The 12,975-nt window shown below is 41.5% G+C and overlaps 1 protein-coding gene across 5 annotated transcripts in view; it reads right to left on the reverse strand.

Moving 5' to 3' along the window:
- Positions 1-1,252: 1,252 nt before the first annotated feature.
- Positions 1,253-12,975, reverse strand: part of LOC135496451 (activated Cdc42 kinase-like) — a 53,015-nt gene continuing 41,292 nt past the window's right edge. For 3 of the 5 annotated variants that reach the window (XM_064785762.1, XM_064785760.1, XM_064785759.1), the window contains 4 exons: positions 11,639-11,680; positions 8,023-9,674; positions 7,773-7,830; positions 1,253-4,725 (listed from right to left, as the gene is read on the reverse strand). In XM_064785762.1, the coding sequence (XP_064641832.1) occupies positions 4,510-4,725; positions 7,773-7,830; positions 8,023-9,674; positions 11,639-11,680 (1,968 nt within the window). In that variant the 3' untranslated portion in view covers positions 1,253-4,509. Of the gene's footprint in view, positions 4,726-7,122; positions 7,150-7,772; positions 7,831-8,022; positions 9,675-11,638; positions 11,681-12,975 lie in introns of all 5 variants that reach the window. The other 2 variants (XM_064785763.1, XM_064785761.1) reach the window with 2 other exon arrangements.

The following is a 12,975-nucleotide window of genomic DNA, read 5'->3' on the forward strand; positions in this document are numbered from 1 at the left end:
ATTACCCAGGTATCCTACAGCTGCAGGTTGTGACTTTGTCTGAGGAATATTGGGGCTTTGGCTGGGGTATGGACCACTTGGTTGGTCACAGGCCTTGGTGCCTTGGTATTACCCAGGTATCCTGTAGCGGCAGGGTGTGACTTTGTCTGAGGAATATTGGGGCGTTGGCTGAGGTATGGACCACTTGGTTGGTCACAGGGCTTGGTGCCTTGGTATTACCCAGGTATCCTACAGCTGCAGGTTGTGACTTTGTCTGAGGAATATTGGGGCTTTGGCTGGGGTATGGACCACTTGGTTGGTCACAGGCCTTGGTGCCTTGGTATTACCCAGGTATCCTACAGCTGCAGGTTGTGACTTTGTCTGAGGAATATTGGCGCTTTGGCTGGGGTGTGGACCACTTGGTTGGTCACAGGCCTTGGTGCCTTGGTATTACCCAGGTATCCTGTAGCGGCAGGTTGTGACTTTGTCTGAGGAATATTGGGGCGTTGGCTGAGGTATGGACCACTTGGTTGGTCACAGGGCTTGGTGCCTTGGTATTACCCAGGTATCCTACAGCTGCAGGTTGTGACTTTGTCTGAGGAATATTGGGGCTTTGGCTGAGGTATGGACCACTTGGTTGGTCACAGGGCTTGGTGCCATGGTATTACCCAGGTATCCTACAGCTGCAGGTTGTGACTTTGTCTGAGGAATATTGGGGCTTTGGCTGAGGTATGGACCACTTGGTTGGTCACAGGGCTTGGTGCCTTGGTATTACCCAGGTATCTTACAGCTGCAGGTTGTGACTTTGTCTGAGGAATATTGGGGCTTTGGCTGGGGTATGGACCACTTGGTTGGTCACAGGCCTTGGTGCCTTGGTATTACCCAGGTATCCTACAGCTGCAGGTTGTGACTTTGTCTGAGGAATATTGGGGCTTTGGCTGGGGTATGGACCACTTGGTTGGTCACAGGCCTTGGTGCCTTGGTATTACCCAGGTATCCTACAGCTGCAGGTTGTGACTTTGTCCGAGGAATATTGGGGATTTGACTGGGGTATGGACCACTTGGTTGGTCACAGGCCTTGGTGCCTTGGTATTACCCAGGTATCCTACAGCTGCAGGTTGTGACTTTGTCTGAGGAATATTGGGGATTTGGCAGGGGTATGGACCACTTGGTTGGTCACAGGCCTTGGTGCCTAGGTATTACCCAGGTATCCTGTAGCGGCAGGGTGTGACTTTGTCTGAATTTTTGGGAAGTTGCAACAACGAAGAGACTGTTGGACTGAATCTGTGGACTGAATTTTATTAGACATGACCACAATCTGATAATGATGATCTCGTTCGAGTAAATAAGTCGTAATTAATTACGTGTCAATTAATAAAAGAGTTGGCTTCACAACAAGACCACCAGACCAATTCTACAGGGTGTCCCAGTAGGAATGTTTTCATTTGTAATGGTACGTGCATCGATTTTTTGGGGCCATTTTTATTGGGTCAACCTGTATAATGTTCTCTTTACACCCACAGATCAACTCAGCTACATGTATGTCAACACCAATATGCTGGTTGAGCTGCATCTGACACCAGGGCCTATTACAGGTAAAAGTTGGCCTTGCTGTGAAGTCAAATTTAATTGTTAGTTACTAATGCTATTAATAATTGACTTTAGTAGTAGACACTGTCGTACTGTTAACACTTCATAGTTTGTATCATATAGGTCGAGAAGATTTCGTCTCATAATGAATTGAATATTTCGAGGACCAAACTAATCTCCATTCGGTAAAAACAAAAAGATTTCAGCAGAGCTGTGCATTCATGTTGTACCTGACTGGAAAATACAGAGAACACCTCAGAGTTGGCCAGAAAATAGCATCAGCCTCCAGGGTTGAGAGAGTGCCCAGGGAAAAAACAACTGAACTTGAATGCACATTATTCAGAGCTGCAAAACTTCTTCTCAAATGTTATCATGAAGTGAGGCTGTGTACAGTATACAATGTTCTACTGGGCATTAGTGTTAATCATAAGCTTATACATGTTTTTATACAAGGAAAGTCAAAAATCTCAACTTTATCAAGAAATAATTGCACATGATGAGAAAACCTTATTTCTTATACAGTCACCAATATATTAATCACCCAACTGAAGCCCTTATCATAATTGTATTTTCCCTCTAAAAAGTTACCTTGGACCAGTTTAGACAGTTTGATGTGAGAGCGCTGCGCCCAAGGAAAAACATAGCTCAGAAAATACGCCATGATGGCCTGAATGACGTCTTAACTAAAAATTGATGTCATGAAAAAGGGCATGAGAGTGTGCGTTAGACTTGTGGTCAAATTATCTAAACAGTGGTCAAATTATGAGGAGACGAACATGAAGCAATGAAAGAAGCATAATGCTATCTGACCTCAAAGAGAAGCTGAAAAGTCTGAAGGGAAAATCAAAAAAATTGAAATCAAACTCCCGGACTGTGAATGGTCTGTGATTGTGACAGGACTCTTCCCCCAACTGAATGTCCCTGGTTGACATTCGTAACCAAAACTGAACATGAGAGGCCTGCCCTTAGCTGAAAATCCCAGGCCGACATTGATTTTACCCCAATTGCAACCGGTTCTATCATCTTATGCAACTGTGAAAATATTAACAATGATCGCTGGGTACAGGGCATTATACAGGGTGTAACAAAAAGTCTTCTGAGTAGATTTTACCAAAATCATACGTAGCTGACCCAATTTTTGACAACATGTATACTGGTCCAAAAATGTAATTCTGTGAAGTGATACTGATCCAGACAGAACCTGGCAATCTATCCTCACAGGGCTGCTACCTTCACATGTTTGAGTCTAACCACACATGATTTAGTCAAAATATGATCTTTTTGGCCCATCCTGTAGAATGAGACAATTTCTTTGAAACAATAATGTGTTTTAACAAAGAATGTCAATAACGATTTGGCAGTATTAAAGTTTACATGAGAGTTATATTACATTTTATACACAAAACATGAAAATATTAACAGAACCGAACTAATGCGTTTTTGGCTGAAACTATCAACTAGAAGCTGTACAGAGTCGACAATGTACGACTGTCTTTAAAATTTCCTTTCTCAGAAAAGTCAGTTTCCTGCATTGACCAATCAGAAAGGTTGAATGTCCCCATGTTCGTACCCTAGTCAGCACATGATGCAATAATAAAAGTGGAGAAAAAGAAATAAAGCTTTGTACCTATTGTCGCTGTCAGAAGTAAATGCTCACAGCCTTTCGGGCTGTCAAACACAAACCACTTGACCGAGTTTGTCAAAAGTTAAATATGATTTTGGGACCCAACAAGAATTAGAAAGGTTGTGGTGATTGTGGATCGACTACATCCAATAACAGTTTTACTTGAAACAAGACTGTCAACCAATCTGATGCTTATGTGATCCGTTTGTGAGACACCTTCTCCAAGAAGTTCAGCAGACTAACAAGTGATCCCTTGGATCACTTGATAACACCCGAAAAAAAAGTAATGCCAACATTTTGAACAAGATCAGTTGTTCCACTTGCAAAACAGCAAACATGTACTAAATATTTTTTCAAAAGAAGCAACACTTTCTCGAAAAAAGCGATTGTAATTTAAGATTTGCTCAAAAGTTTAATATATCTTTTTACATGGGTACATAATGCACAAAGCCCTCCATATTTTTTTTTCTACAACACAAATTTTTAACCTTGACCCTTCAAAGTGACCTTGACACTGAGTAACAATATCACCAAGGACATTAGTCCTAAACAATATCAACAGTACTCTCCAAACTGCATAAACGATTATGCACCAACAGCGAAAATGCATCAAGTCTTTACCAACTGCCACCAGAGGTCTCTCCATCAATTTCAAAATATTTGGAGCAAGTTCAAGGCCAAGGGTATGTTCAAGGTCAAACTCTCAAACTGGATTTGAACAAGTCCATGCTTGTTTGAATTTGTGAGACTTCTGCTGGCAAGATTGGGTTGAATCACCAACTGAGCTGCCCCTATTATTCTTCCCTAACAACAGCAGCAGAAGACAGAGGATCAAAGATCAACAAAGTGGTAACCATAGCAATGATGTTGCTATGACAACGCCACAGCAACCTAGCCACGGTGACCATGGAAACAGTAGATAACAGATGCTGGACCGATGAAGACATCACAAAATCATTGCAGTCTGATTTTCTTAACATGATGTGAAATTTGTATGTTGATGTATTCATAAAATACAAGTTGGATAAGGAAAACTTTAATGAGCAATTAGGGTACTTTAAAATGTATTCAGAACAAGTCGTGAAATTCGGATGAAAAATCTATTAATTCCAATTTTCACATTCAACATGGTTATGACGGTGCCAATATTTTAAGGTGAGATTTATTTCAAATCATTTAAAAATACCTTACAATAGAATTCGTGGTCACAACCATACAACAGACTTTGATAAGATTTCTAGAATGTCCTCGAGCTAATATAAAGCAGATTCGATTCAAATGCACCATGACGAAAGACCGACACACATCGAGCTCGACTACACATCGACACATTCTGGACTCGTCAACGGGTGCTCAATCATAAAGTTGGCAGCCTTGGCGACGTCCCAGTTACTCCTCAGGAGCGCCTCCTTACAAACGTCAATGTCACCGCATTGCAAACTCAGCACTTGGCGTAGTTTGACGTATTTTATTGCATTGTGGACATCCCAGCGCGTCTCGTCCAGCGCGTTTAGACAGTCGCCGATGGTAACCTGAAATGATAAATAAACTTGCATGAGTTTTGAGTGTATAACAGTGACAACTATTGGGTGAATGATGTTCACAATCACAGCGCATGTACAAATTTGTTCAACTTTCTGAAAATGCTCATTCAGGGCCCTGGGCTGAATTGTCACGAAAGAAAATTGCAAACTTCTTATTGAATTCGGTGGGCAAATGTGATGAGGACAGCTGGGATGTGATTTTGCGATGATGATGTTCTTTTTACTGATACTAGTACTGAATTTACATCAATGACGGAACACACACATGGGACAGACAACTATTACGTGTTTTCAAAAATGAATGTAACTTTTTCAATTTCGTTTTATAATTTTGAAGTGACATCATTTTGGTATAAAAGTGAAAGACATTTTATGGAACAGATTTCAATAGTTAAAATAGAATATGGTAGCAAAGTTGGTGCAGATTCTGTTAATTTGTTCAGAAATGTTGATTTAAAAGCAGTTGAAAGAAAATTTGCAGCACTGTCATGTTTTGGCGATTAAAGGGGGACTTTCCAACGACAATGAAATTCTCTGTGGGACGAAGTTCAGTTTGGTTATATCAACCATGCAAAAATTCAAAACGCATAAAAAAATAAGTTAGTTCAAGTTGGAAGCTGTCAGTATGAGTGTAGGGTGACACTAGGTTATGCTGTACAAAACAGGTGTGAGTGTAGAAGAAACGACACAAGTGCCAGTTAAAGGAAACCTATAGCCAAAACGCTTATAAAAATGGGGAGTTTTGATCGGCCCGGTTAAAACCTAAGGCGGGAATAAGCTTCAACTGATAAATGTTAGCAGTTTCGAGTTCTCCTCAGGTACCGGTAGTTGATTATGTAGCCAATGAGCTGCATAAGAAGTATTCACCAATTTAGTCATTTTTACCACGTTCAGCTTTTTGAGTGAGTTCAGAAGTGTGTAGAGGACAGTAAAGTGTGCACAAGTAAATTGGAGCACCATGCTGTACCCCAAATCATTTCTCTCGCAACTAAGAGATATGGCGTGTATCTGTTCTAACGGAGCCTCTAGTGCGTACACCACCACAGCTAAAGAACCTTAATCACCAATAGGTATCAGTCTAATCACCATACTACAGGACTGGGGGTCTACTGGGCCTGAAATAGTTAACCAACCCACACATTAAGAACTACTACTATACTACTATATTGTAGTGTTCTCCAGGGGAGGGTTTCTTTGTCTGTACGAGAAACTTCCAACAAGTTGCCAAGCAGGGAACACTGAATTGATCCTCAGTGTTTTATTGAAGGTGCCTTTGATGAGTGTGAATCAATTTGAGTGGAAAACAACCCCCTCCATTAAAATTTATGTGGAGAACACTGATTTGGTTAATGAGAAACAATTTCGTTACTATAGAAATACACAACACAAAGAGTGATGAAGTATGAACATGAAGGTTGATCCCAGATGCTTCTTGATCAAGATTCATCTGAAAGTAGCACACGCAACATAAGATCTACAATGCTCGAAAGTGCGCAAAGTATTTTTTAGACAAAATCACTCATTTGAGAAGATATATAGACTTCATTGCCGCAATCATACACATGTAGTTTACTTGTCATTACTTCAGCTGTGAAAAGTTCGCCAGAAGCAGCTAGGATCAACCAGACACAAACAACAGATAGAGGACATCCCTAACAAATAATGAAGAAAAAAATACCAGAAAAACCGGCAAAATAATAAAACGGAAGGCCTATTTCTAAGAGGCACCAAAGCAACTCGGACATCGTCTCAAACAATTCGGAGTTGTACTCATGACTTGAGCGAGACTATGCAAATGACCCAACTAAAAACACCTGCAACGTCACTGCACACTGGATTAATAGCAACACTTGTCAATTTCAATCAAAGTTAATGGAAGCTGAGGTTGAACTTGTCACAACAGCTTTTCTAACTTATCTCCAGATTTTTTCTGTCTTTCCAATAAAACTAAACTAAAGTACAATGTCTGACCTCTAGAGTGCCGCTTATGCACCTTTGAGAGAAATTGACCTCTACCTATTAACTAAACATCATCCAGAAACCGGAGGAATGATTTAGTTTCCAGTCCATCCAAGTGCTACAAGAGAGTAGGTAGTTTGTGTGGGTCTACTTTGAATAATCCCAGTTCATCCTACAACACACTCGCACAGAATTTTAAAATATCAAAATATTTTCAAAACCAAATCATGTGACCATTCCTCTGAGTGAATGTATTCTCATGGAACTATTTCTGTCAGATGCGCTTTCACCTGGGACATTTTTCAAAATTTTCCAAAAATCAACCAAAATGAACTCAAGGGTCCGATCGATTGTAGGATGAACTGCATGCAGTGTCTGGCCTCATGCAGGTTCGAAAGATGAAAAAAACCATCGGCATAAACTTACAACATTAAAACTTGTTTATTTTTTACGCTATGAGTGAGACAAAGGATTAACCAATGTTGATTAGCGGTGCAAGGTGACTCGAAGGATACGTTTAACAGTTTGTGGTCAAAACTTGACGATATATAGACATAAAAAGAGTATCCACATCCCAATAGGTGGAACTGACTTTCATTGGGGTATCCGTCAAAATGACAACCGAACTCGGACAAAATTGACGTGGAGTTTCTGCAACAGTGCAACACTCCAGTGACAGCCAGCACCTGTAGTGGGTTGGCAAAGTTTTGCTGGTACCCTATTGGGATGGGGGCAACATTTAGCGGGCACAGTAGGCAAAGCTTTTACTGATATTTTTTGGATGATGTGAGGCCTGGTCATCGGGTTCGGTATCATCTACACCTGAGAATGGGGGCAGGAGTTGCCATGGAGGAGTACAGGAGTTGAGAAACAGGAATTGATTCCTTGTCGAAGATGAAATCGTCACTTAACGTTTGTAGGTTCTGAATATCATTAAATCTTTCAGAGGAGATGACTTTGTGTTTCCATATATCTTCGGGGAAAGATTAGAGAAGAAGAAATGTGTATGAAGTGAAATGAGGTGAATTACAAGTGATGTTAAGACCTATAATTTCTGCCCTCTTTTGTACGCTTACCTCTTTCGATAGCACCCGTTGCATCAGCCGAACTTCATCACAAGCCGACGTCTGCTCCCTGAAACATAATGGAACACTTGCATGAGAAGAGCAGACACTATGACATGCACTGCAAGTCCCAAGTGGCAGAACTGGTACAGATACCACTTGCATTACCGCCTGCATCCGCTCTTACTCTAAGGGTTAGGCCAATAACCGCAGTTTCGAGTTCGGCTAATTCAAATTTTCGATTATTTACTCTGATACTTACTTAGAATCTCCTTTATCCAGAGCAAAGTCGAGCAGATCTTCATAGCTCACATTGCTGTCCGGCATCTTATACTTGGCAGTCATCTTCGGCATACCATCCGTCTCCTCAAGGTCATTTGATCCATCAAAGGTCACCTTCTGACTCCAGAATGGGTCAAGGTCATCCAGAAATCCTAATTGTTCCGCTGTACAGTTAGCGAGCATTGTGTATCCAGTTTTCGTTGAGTTTCCGTTTGTGTCTCCATTTTCCTTCGCATCCTCCGGTGCGCTTGCAAAATTATCCTCATCGGATGTGCGCGCACTGCGGCCATTAGGACACGCGTTTTGATAAGTGGAAGTTGCGACGCTCTGGTCAATGACGAGCGGGTATTTCCTCTGTCGTGGCTTGGTGTTGAGTGTCGTCGGCCGTGATCGATCCCGAGGCGGTAATGGAGGAGGATCGACTCCAGATGTTTCCTCCGCATTTGGGCTCTTTCCTCCGTCTACAGCACCAATACCCTCATCCCGACTGGTCGGTAGCGAAACTTTTCGTCGCGTCATTGCGAACGACGACGCGTTGTCGTCAGGGCAGGAGAATTTCCGTGCACCCGCAGTACGGGCTGTTGCACGGAACACCGGTACAGCATTTCCCGATCGCAGCCGCCGTAACGGATTAGTGTCAACTTCTGCCGGCTCCCCAGATTCCTGTTTTGGGTCCGGTGCTGGGCGCCGCGTGAGAGGCTTCACAAGTGGTTGGGCATTAGATAATGATATCCTACTTGATGCTTGAACATGTTCGATACTTTTTAATTCGACATTCCCGATACGTTTTCGTTCGAGCGTACCTATTTCCATAGGGGCAGAAATGAAGCTTTTACCCTCGGACGTAAAAGGACTAGTTTTCATATTTTGAGCATTTGTAGGGCTTGGCGTCGGCTTAGGCGGAATCACCGGGCATTCCGGTTTATCCTCAGCACCAGAACTGACCGGGCTCCGGTCTTTACTAATCTCAGCTATCGATGAAACAGGGCTGCGCTCGTAACTAAACGTACTGATCTCAGGTATCGAGCTGCAGGGGCTACGTTCCTTACTGATATTATGACTACTGCCATCCGATTCGGGCTCACTGATTCCCTCCTTGCGCAATATCAAAGAATTTCGACCACGCCCCTCGGACGATGATGTACTGCGGCTATCCGCATCCGAATCAGAAAGACGTTTCTCACACTCCATTTGGCGTTTCACACGCTGTTGGCGATAATGTTTTGGTCGTTCTCGCCGACTCGGACTCTCACATTTCGGTCCTGAACCGCCCGAACCTCGAGCAACTAAAAGATTGTACGCCTCCTGGGCTTCAGGGGTATTTAACTCCTCACTCGCGTCTGAAATGTTCGCCATCTCATCCGAGAAAGATGGCTTCTCAGGTTTTGGACTCCGACGTAACGTGGGTAGTTTGAACGGTAGTTTGGATCGAGGCGATTCACAACCGCTCTCCGAGTCCGTACGGCTGTGCGGTGACGTACTTACAATTGTGTCCGCGGCATTTAATGCAGCAAATTCATTGGCTAAAGCTATGGCATTGTCTATTTCACGTTCTTCTGATGCTGACATGGGTTTCATTGAATTTGAAATTCCTCCATTTTTACTTTCGTTTCTTGCTGCTGACTTAATTTCCTGTAAGAGAGGGAAGTTGATTAGAACATACAACAAGAAATTATGGAAAATAATAATCTGTAGCCTATTATCAGTTTTCTGGAATCCAATCGAGAGGTATGGAGCATTTTGAAACTGGCAACTTGTTTGACGAATATGCAGCCTGAAAATTAAACAAATCTTGAACTAAAACAGCTGGAAAGAACGAGTTCTTAAATTAATCAAGTCTCATACAAATTGGCCAGAGGATTGTCCCCTCTCTTTTCGTTCTTTACAGGAAAATGACAATTTTCTTTTCACACAAACGTAAGATTATCAAGAAACTAAATGCACGAAGATGGTTTCAATCCAATCAAAAATTGAGAATTTTTGATCGGCACTCAGTTAAAAAAATTAATATCTACCTTTAGATTCATTGAGATCAAATTTGCATACACCTAAGAGTTGACAAACACATGCCAAAGATGAAAATCCATAAACACACACAAAAAATTGCAATCAGAAAACATAGAGAGACATGGCGAAGGGAAAGGTCTTAAACAAAAACTTAAAAGTCTTTTCAATCTAAACCAAAGAACATTTTATAAAAAATAATTTCATCCTCAAGAATTTTTTACATCTTCAGAGTGCTAACACCAATAGATAAGAAACAGTGTAAATGAAACCACGTCACATTGGATTATAACAGCAGAAAAGTCACAAAAAAGGTACTCCAGCAGAACATTCAATCACGGTTTTGGCAATAAGACACACATCTGTAATGCATCTTCTTGTAGATGTTCACAGACTTGTTTCTTATAACTGCATAGAGGATCTTTCTTTGCAAACTTTTTGATGTTATAACTCAGTGTAATGTTCTACATCGGGTGCGACACGGAGAATGATCTTTTGAGGACTGGAGGGGACACCTAGTATGATGTCTGAAAACTAGGAAATCCAAAAATTCACTCACAGTAGTCATTTTAAAACTTCTTTTAAGTATTTCAGTCATATCACTGCATCGATTTTTTTTGTCATTTCTCAAAAGTAATCTTCTTGCTTTCAATTAAATGCCTCTCGGTCCTCAAAAGTATGAACGGGTGAAATTTACTCACAATATTTAACTCCACTTAAGTCGACTAAACGCGGGAGAAAAAATTCAAGAAGCTAGATTTATATAAGAAAAAAATTCTGCCAATTTTTTTAATACAGATTTTGATCTCTGAATGCAATGTCAGTCTTTTTTCATATCCATGCTCTATAAATAGCATTCATCAATGTCAAACACATGCAATTAGGTTTGGGGTAAATGTTTTCAAATATGTTCCCACCATTTCGATCCAACAGATTTCTGAAACTATTTTCCCCAAGTTAAAATTGTACAAAGTAAAAGAATATCTGCGCGGAACGAAGTTTGGAAAAACAACTAGATTGCAAAAAATTGAAATATTGTAGACAACCCGGTGCAAAGACAACCTCGGTCCAATCACGTAGCTCATAGCTATGACAACCCTATTGAAGAAATGCCCCAAAATCAAAAATGGCTGGCAAATTTTCTTTTGCTTCCCGAGGTTGCCATGCACCGGTGGGTGTTCCATCATGCAGACTATCAGTTGGTAAGGTTTACTGCTATTAGTCTATAAGCTTGTATGATACAGCGTCACTTTATACAATGTTAGATCAGAACATGTTTCCATCCACCATGCATTTCTATAAGGGATTGCACTGACTTGTTGACACAGTTACTATGGTAACTCAGACCACAGTCACCATGGTAACTCAAGACTTTGGGCCTGAAACAACCAATTTGGGACCAAAAGCAGTGTCCTCTAGCAGAAAGGGTGTCCTTAATAGAGAGTGTGTCCGTAATAGAGAGGTTCCACTGTACTGTTTCTGTAACCAGATGACAACATCACTGTACCTATACAACAGGCTTGAAAACAACAAGACTATGAGACAAGAGGTGGTGAATTGAAACCACTGTTACAATGTCACAACAGCAGTACCTGTTCGTAAAGGATGGCGGCCTGTGGCATCCACACGTTAACCTTGAAATATAGAGAGTCCACGTCAGATAGAGGGGCCTGTAGTGCTGGTGATAGGAGAGGGCTCAAACTGGCAGGTCAGAAGTTGGGAACACCTCAGTGTTGCTCTGATATGTACGGATCACTGGATGGAACACTTGTATTGTGGAAACACTACGGCCTAAGGCAGAAGAGCTCCTTCTAATCGAAGCAGTTTATTCTCTGTGTCCTTGAGCCTAAGCTTGGGCATTTTGCAAAGATGGTCATCATCAAATCTGGCCACCACCTTCAGCGCCGAACCACGTAGATCTACATGGCCCAAACCCCCCCTCTTTAAGCTGGTTATCGGAGTCTCATGGACTTCATGAAAGAACTACGCCACCGCCATCTTCTGGGCAAGGTAGGAACTGAAAAGACCTGAAGACGGCGACTTTCAATGACGTCATGAAAGAACTACGCCATCGCCATCTTCAGGGCAAGGCAGGAACTGAAAAGACCTTTTCTTGTCCAGTTCCAGCCTTGCCCTGAAGATGGCGATGGCGTAGTTCCTTCATGAAGTCCATGAGACTCCGATAACCAGCTCAAAGGGGAGGGGATAAATGCAAATTCTTGAAGAACTTTAACATATTTTGAAACGTATTAATGAATGGAAACTTAAAGTATATCCTCTTACTTCAAATCACAGTTATCTTTTGTAAAGAGGAAATCACTGGGCACTATTACAATATTGACCATAAGCCTACAGACGAAAACTCAGAACCGAGGGACAATCGAAGCTGGGTTGATGACCGAAAACAAACAGGAGGCTAGCGCAAGGAGGGATACATCGGCAAGATGAAGCGGGATCGGATGTAAACAATGACAACGACAAGAGGTGACAACACGATCAGTGCAACCCTTGAGAAACGTGGCATCGCTATGGCAACCCTGGGCAATCTAAGAACTTTTTTTTTAATGAACCACTTTCTTTCATATGATTTGTACTTAGATCTTTTAATTCTTTGTCATTTGTTATTGAGGTCAAGTCAATTATAACTTAAGAAGATTGAAAAAGATTTGGAATATTTTAAGCCAACACCACTTGAGAATACTTAGTAGAAAGAAAAACTCGAATAAAAGCAAAATGATTTAAAAATTTCCACCAAAGCGGTAGTGAAAGTGAAATTTTTATGAAATATGGCTAAAAAAGAAATTGTCCCAAATTCGATTTCAAAAACTTTCTTTCCTCGAGGCAAGTTTTTTTGACAGTGGGTGCCCAGGGCTGCGACAGGTGAACAAAATGACTCCCTCTCTTGTTAATAGGGGGCACTAACACACGG

The sequence above is a fragment of the Lineus longissimus genome, chromosome 12 (assembly GCF_910592395.1).
Source record: "Lineus longissimus chromosome 12, tnLinLong1.2, whole genome shotgun sequence".
Lineage (NCBI taxonomy): Eukaryota > Metazoa > Nemertea > Pilidiophora > Heteronemertea > Lineidae > Lineus > Lineus longissimus.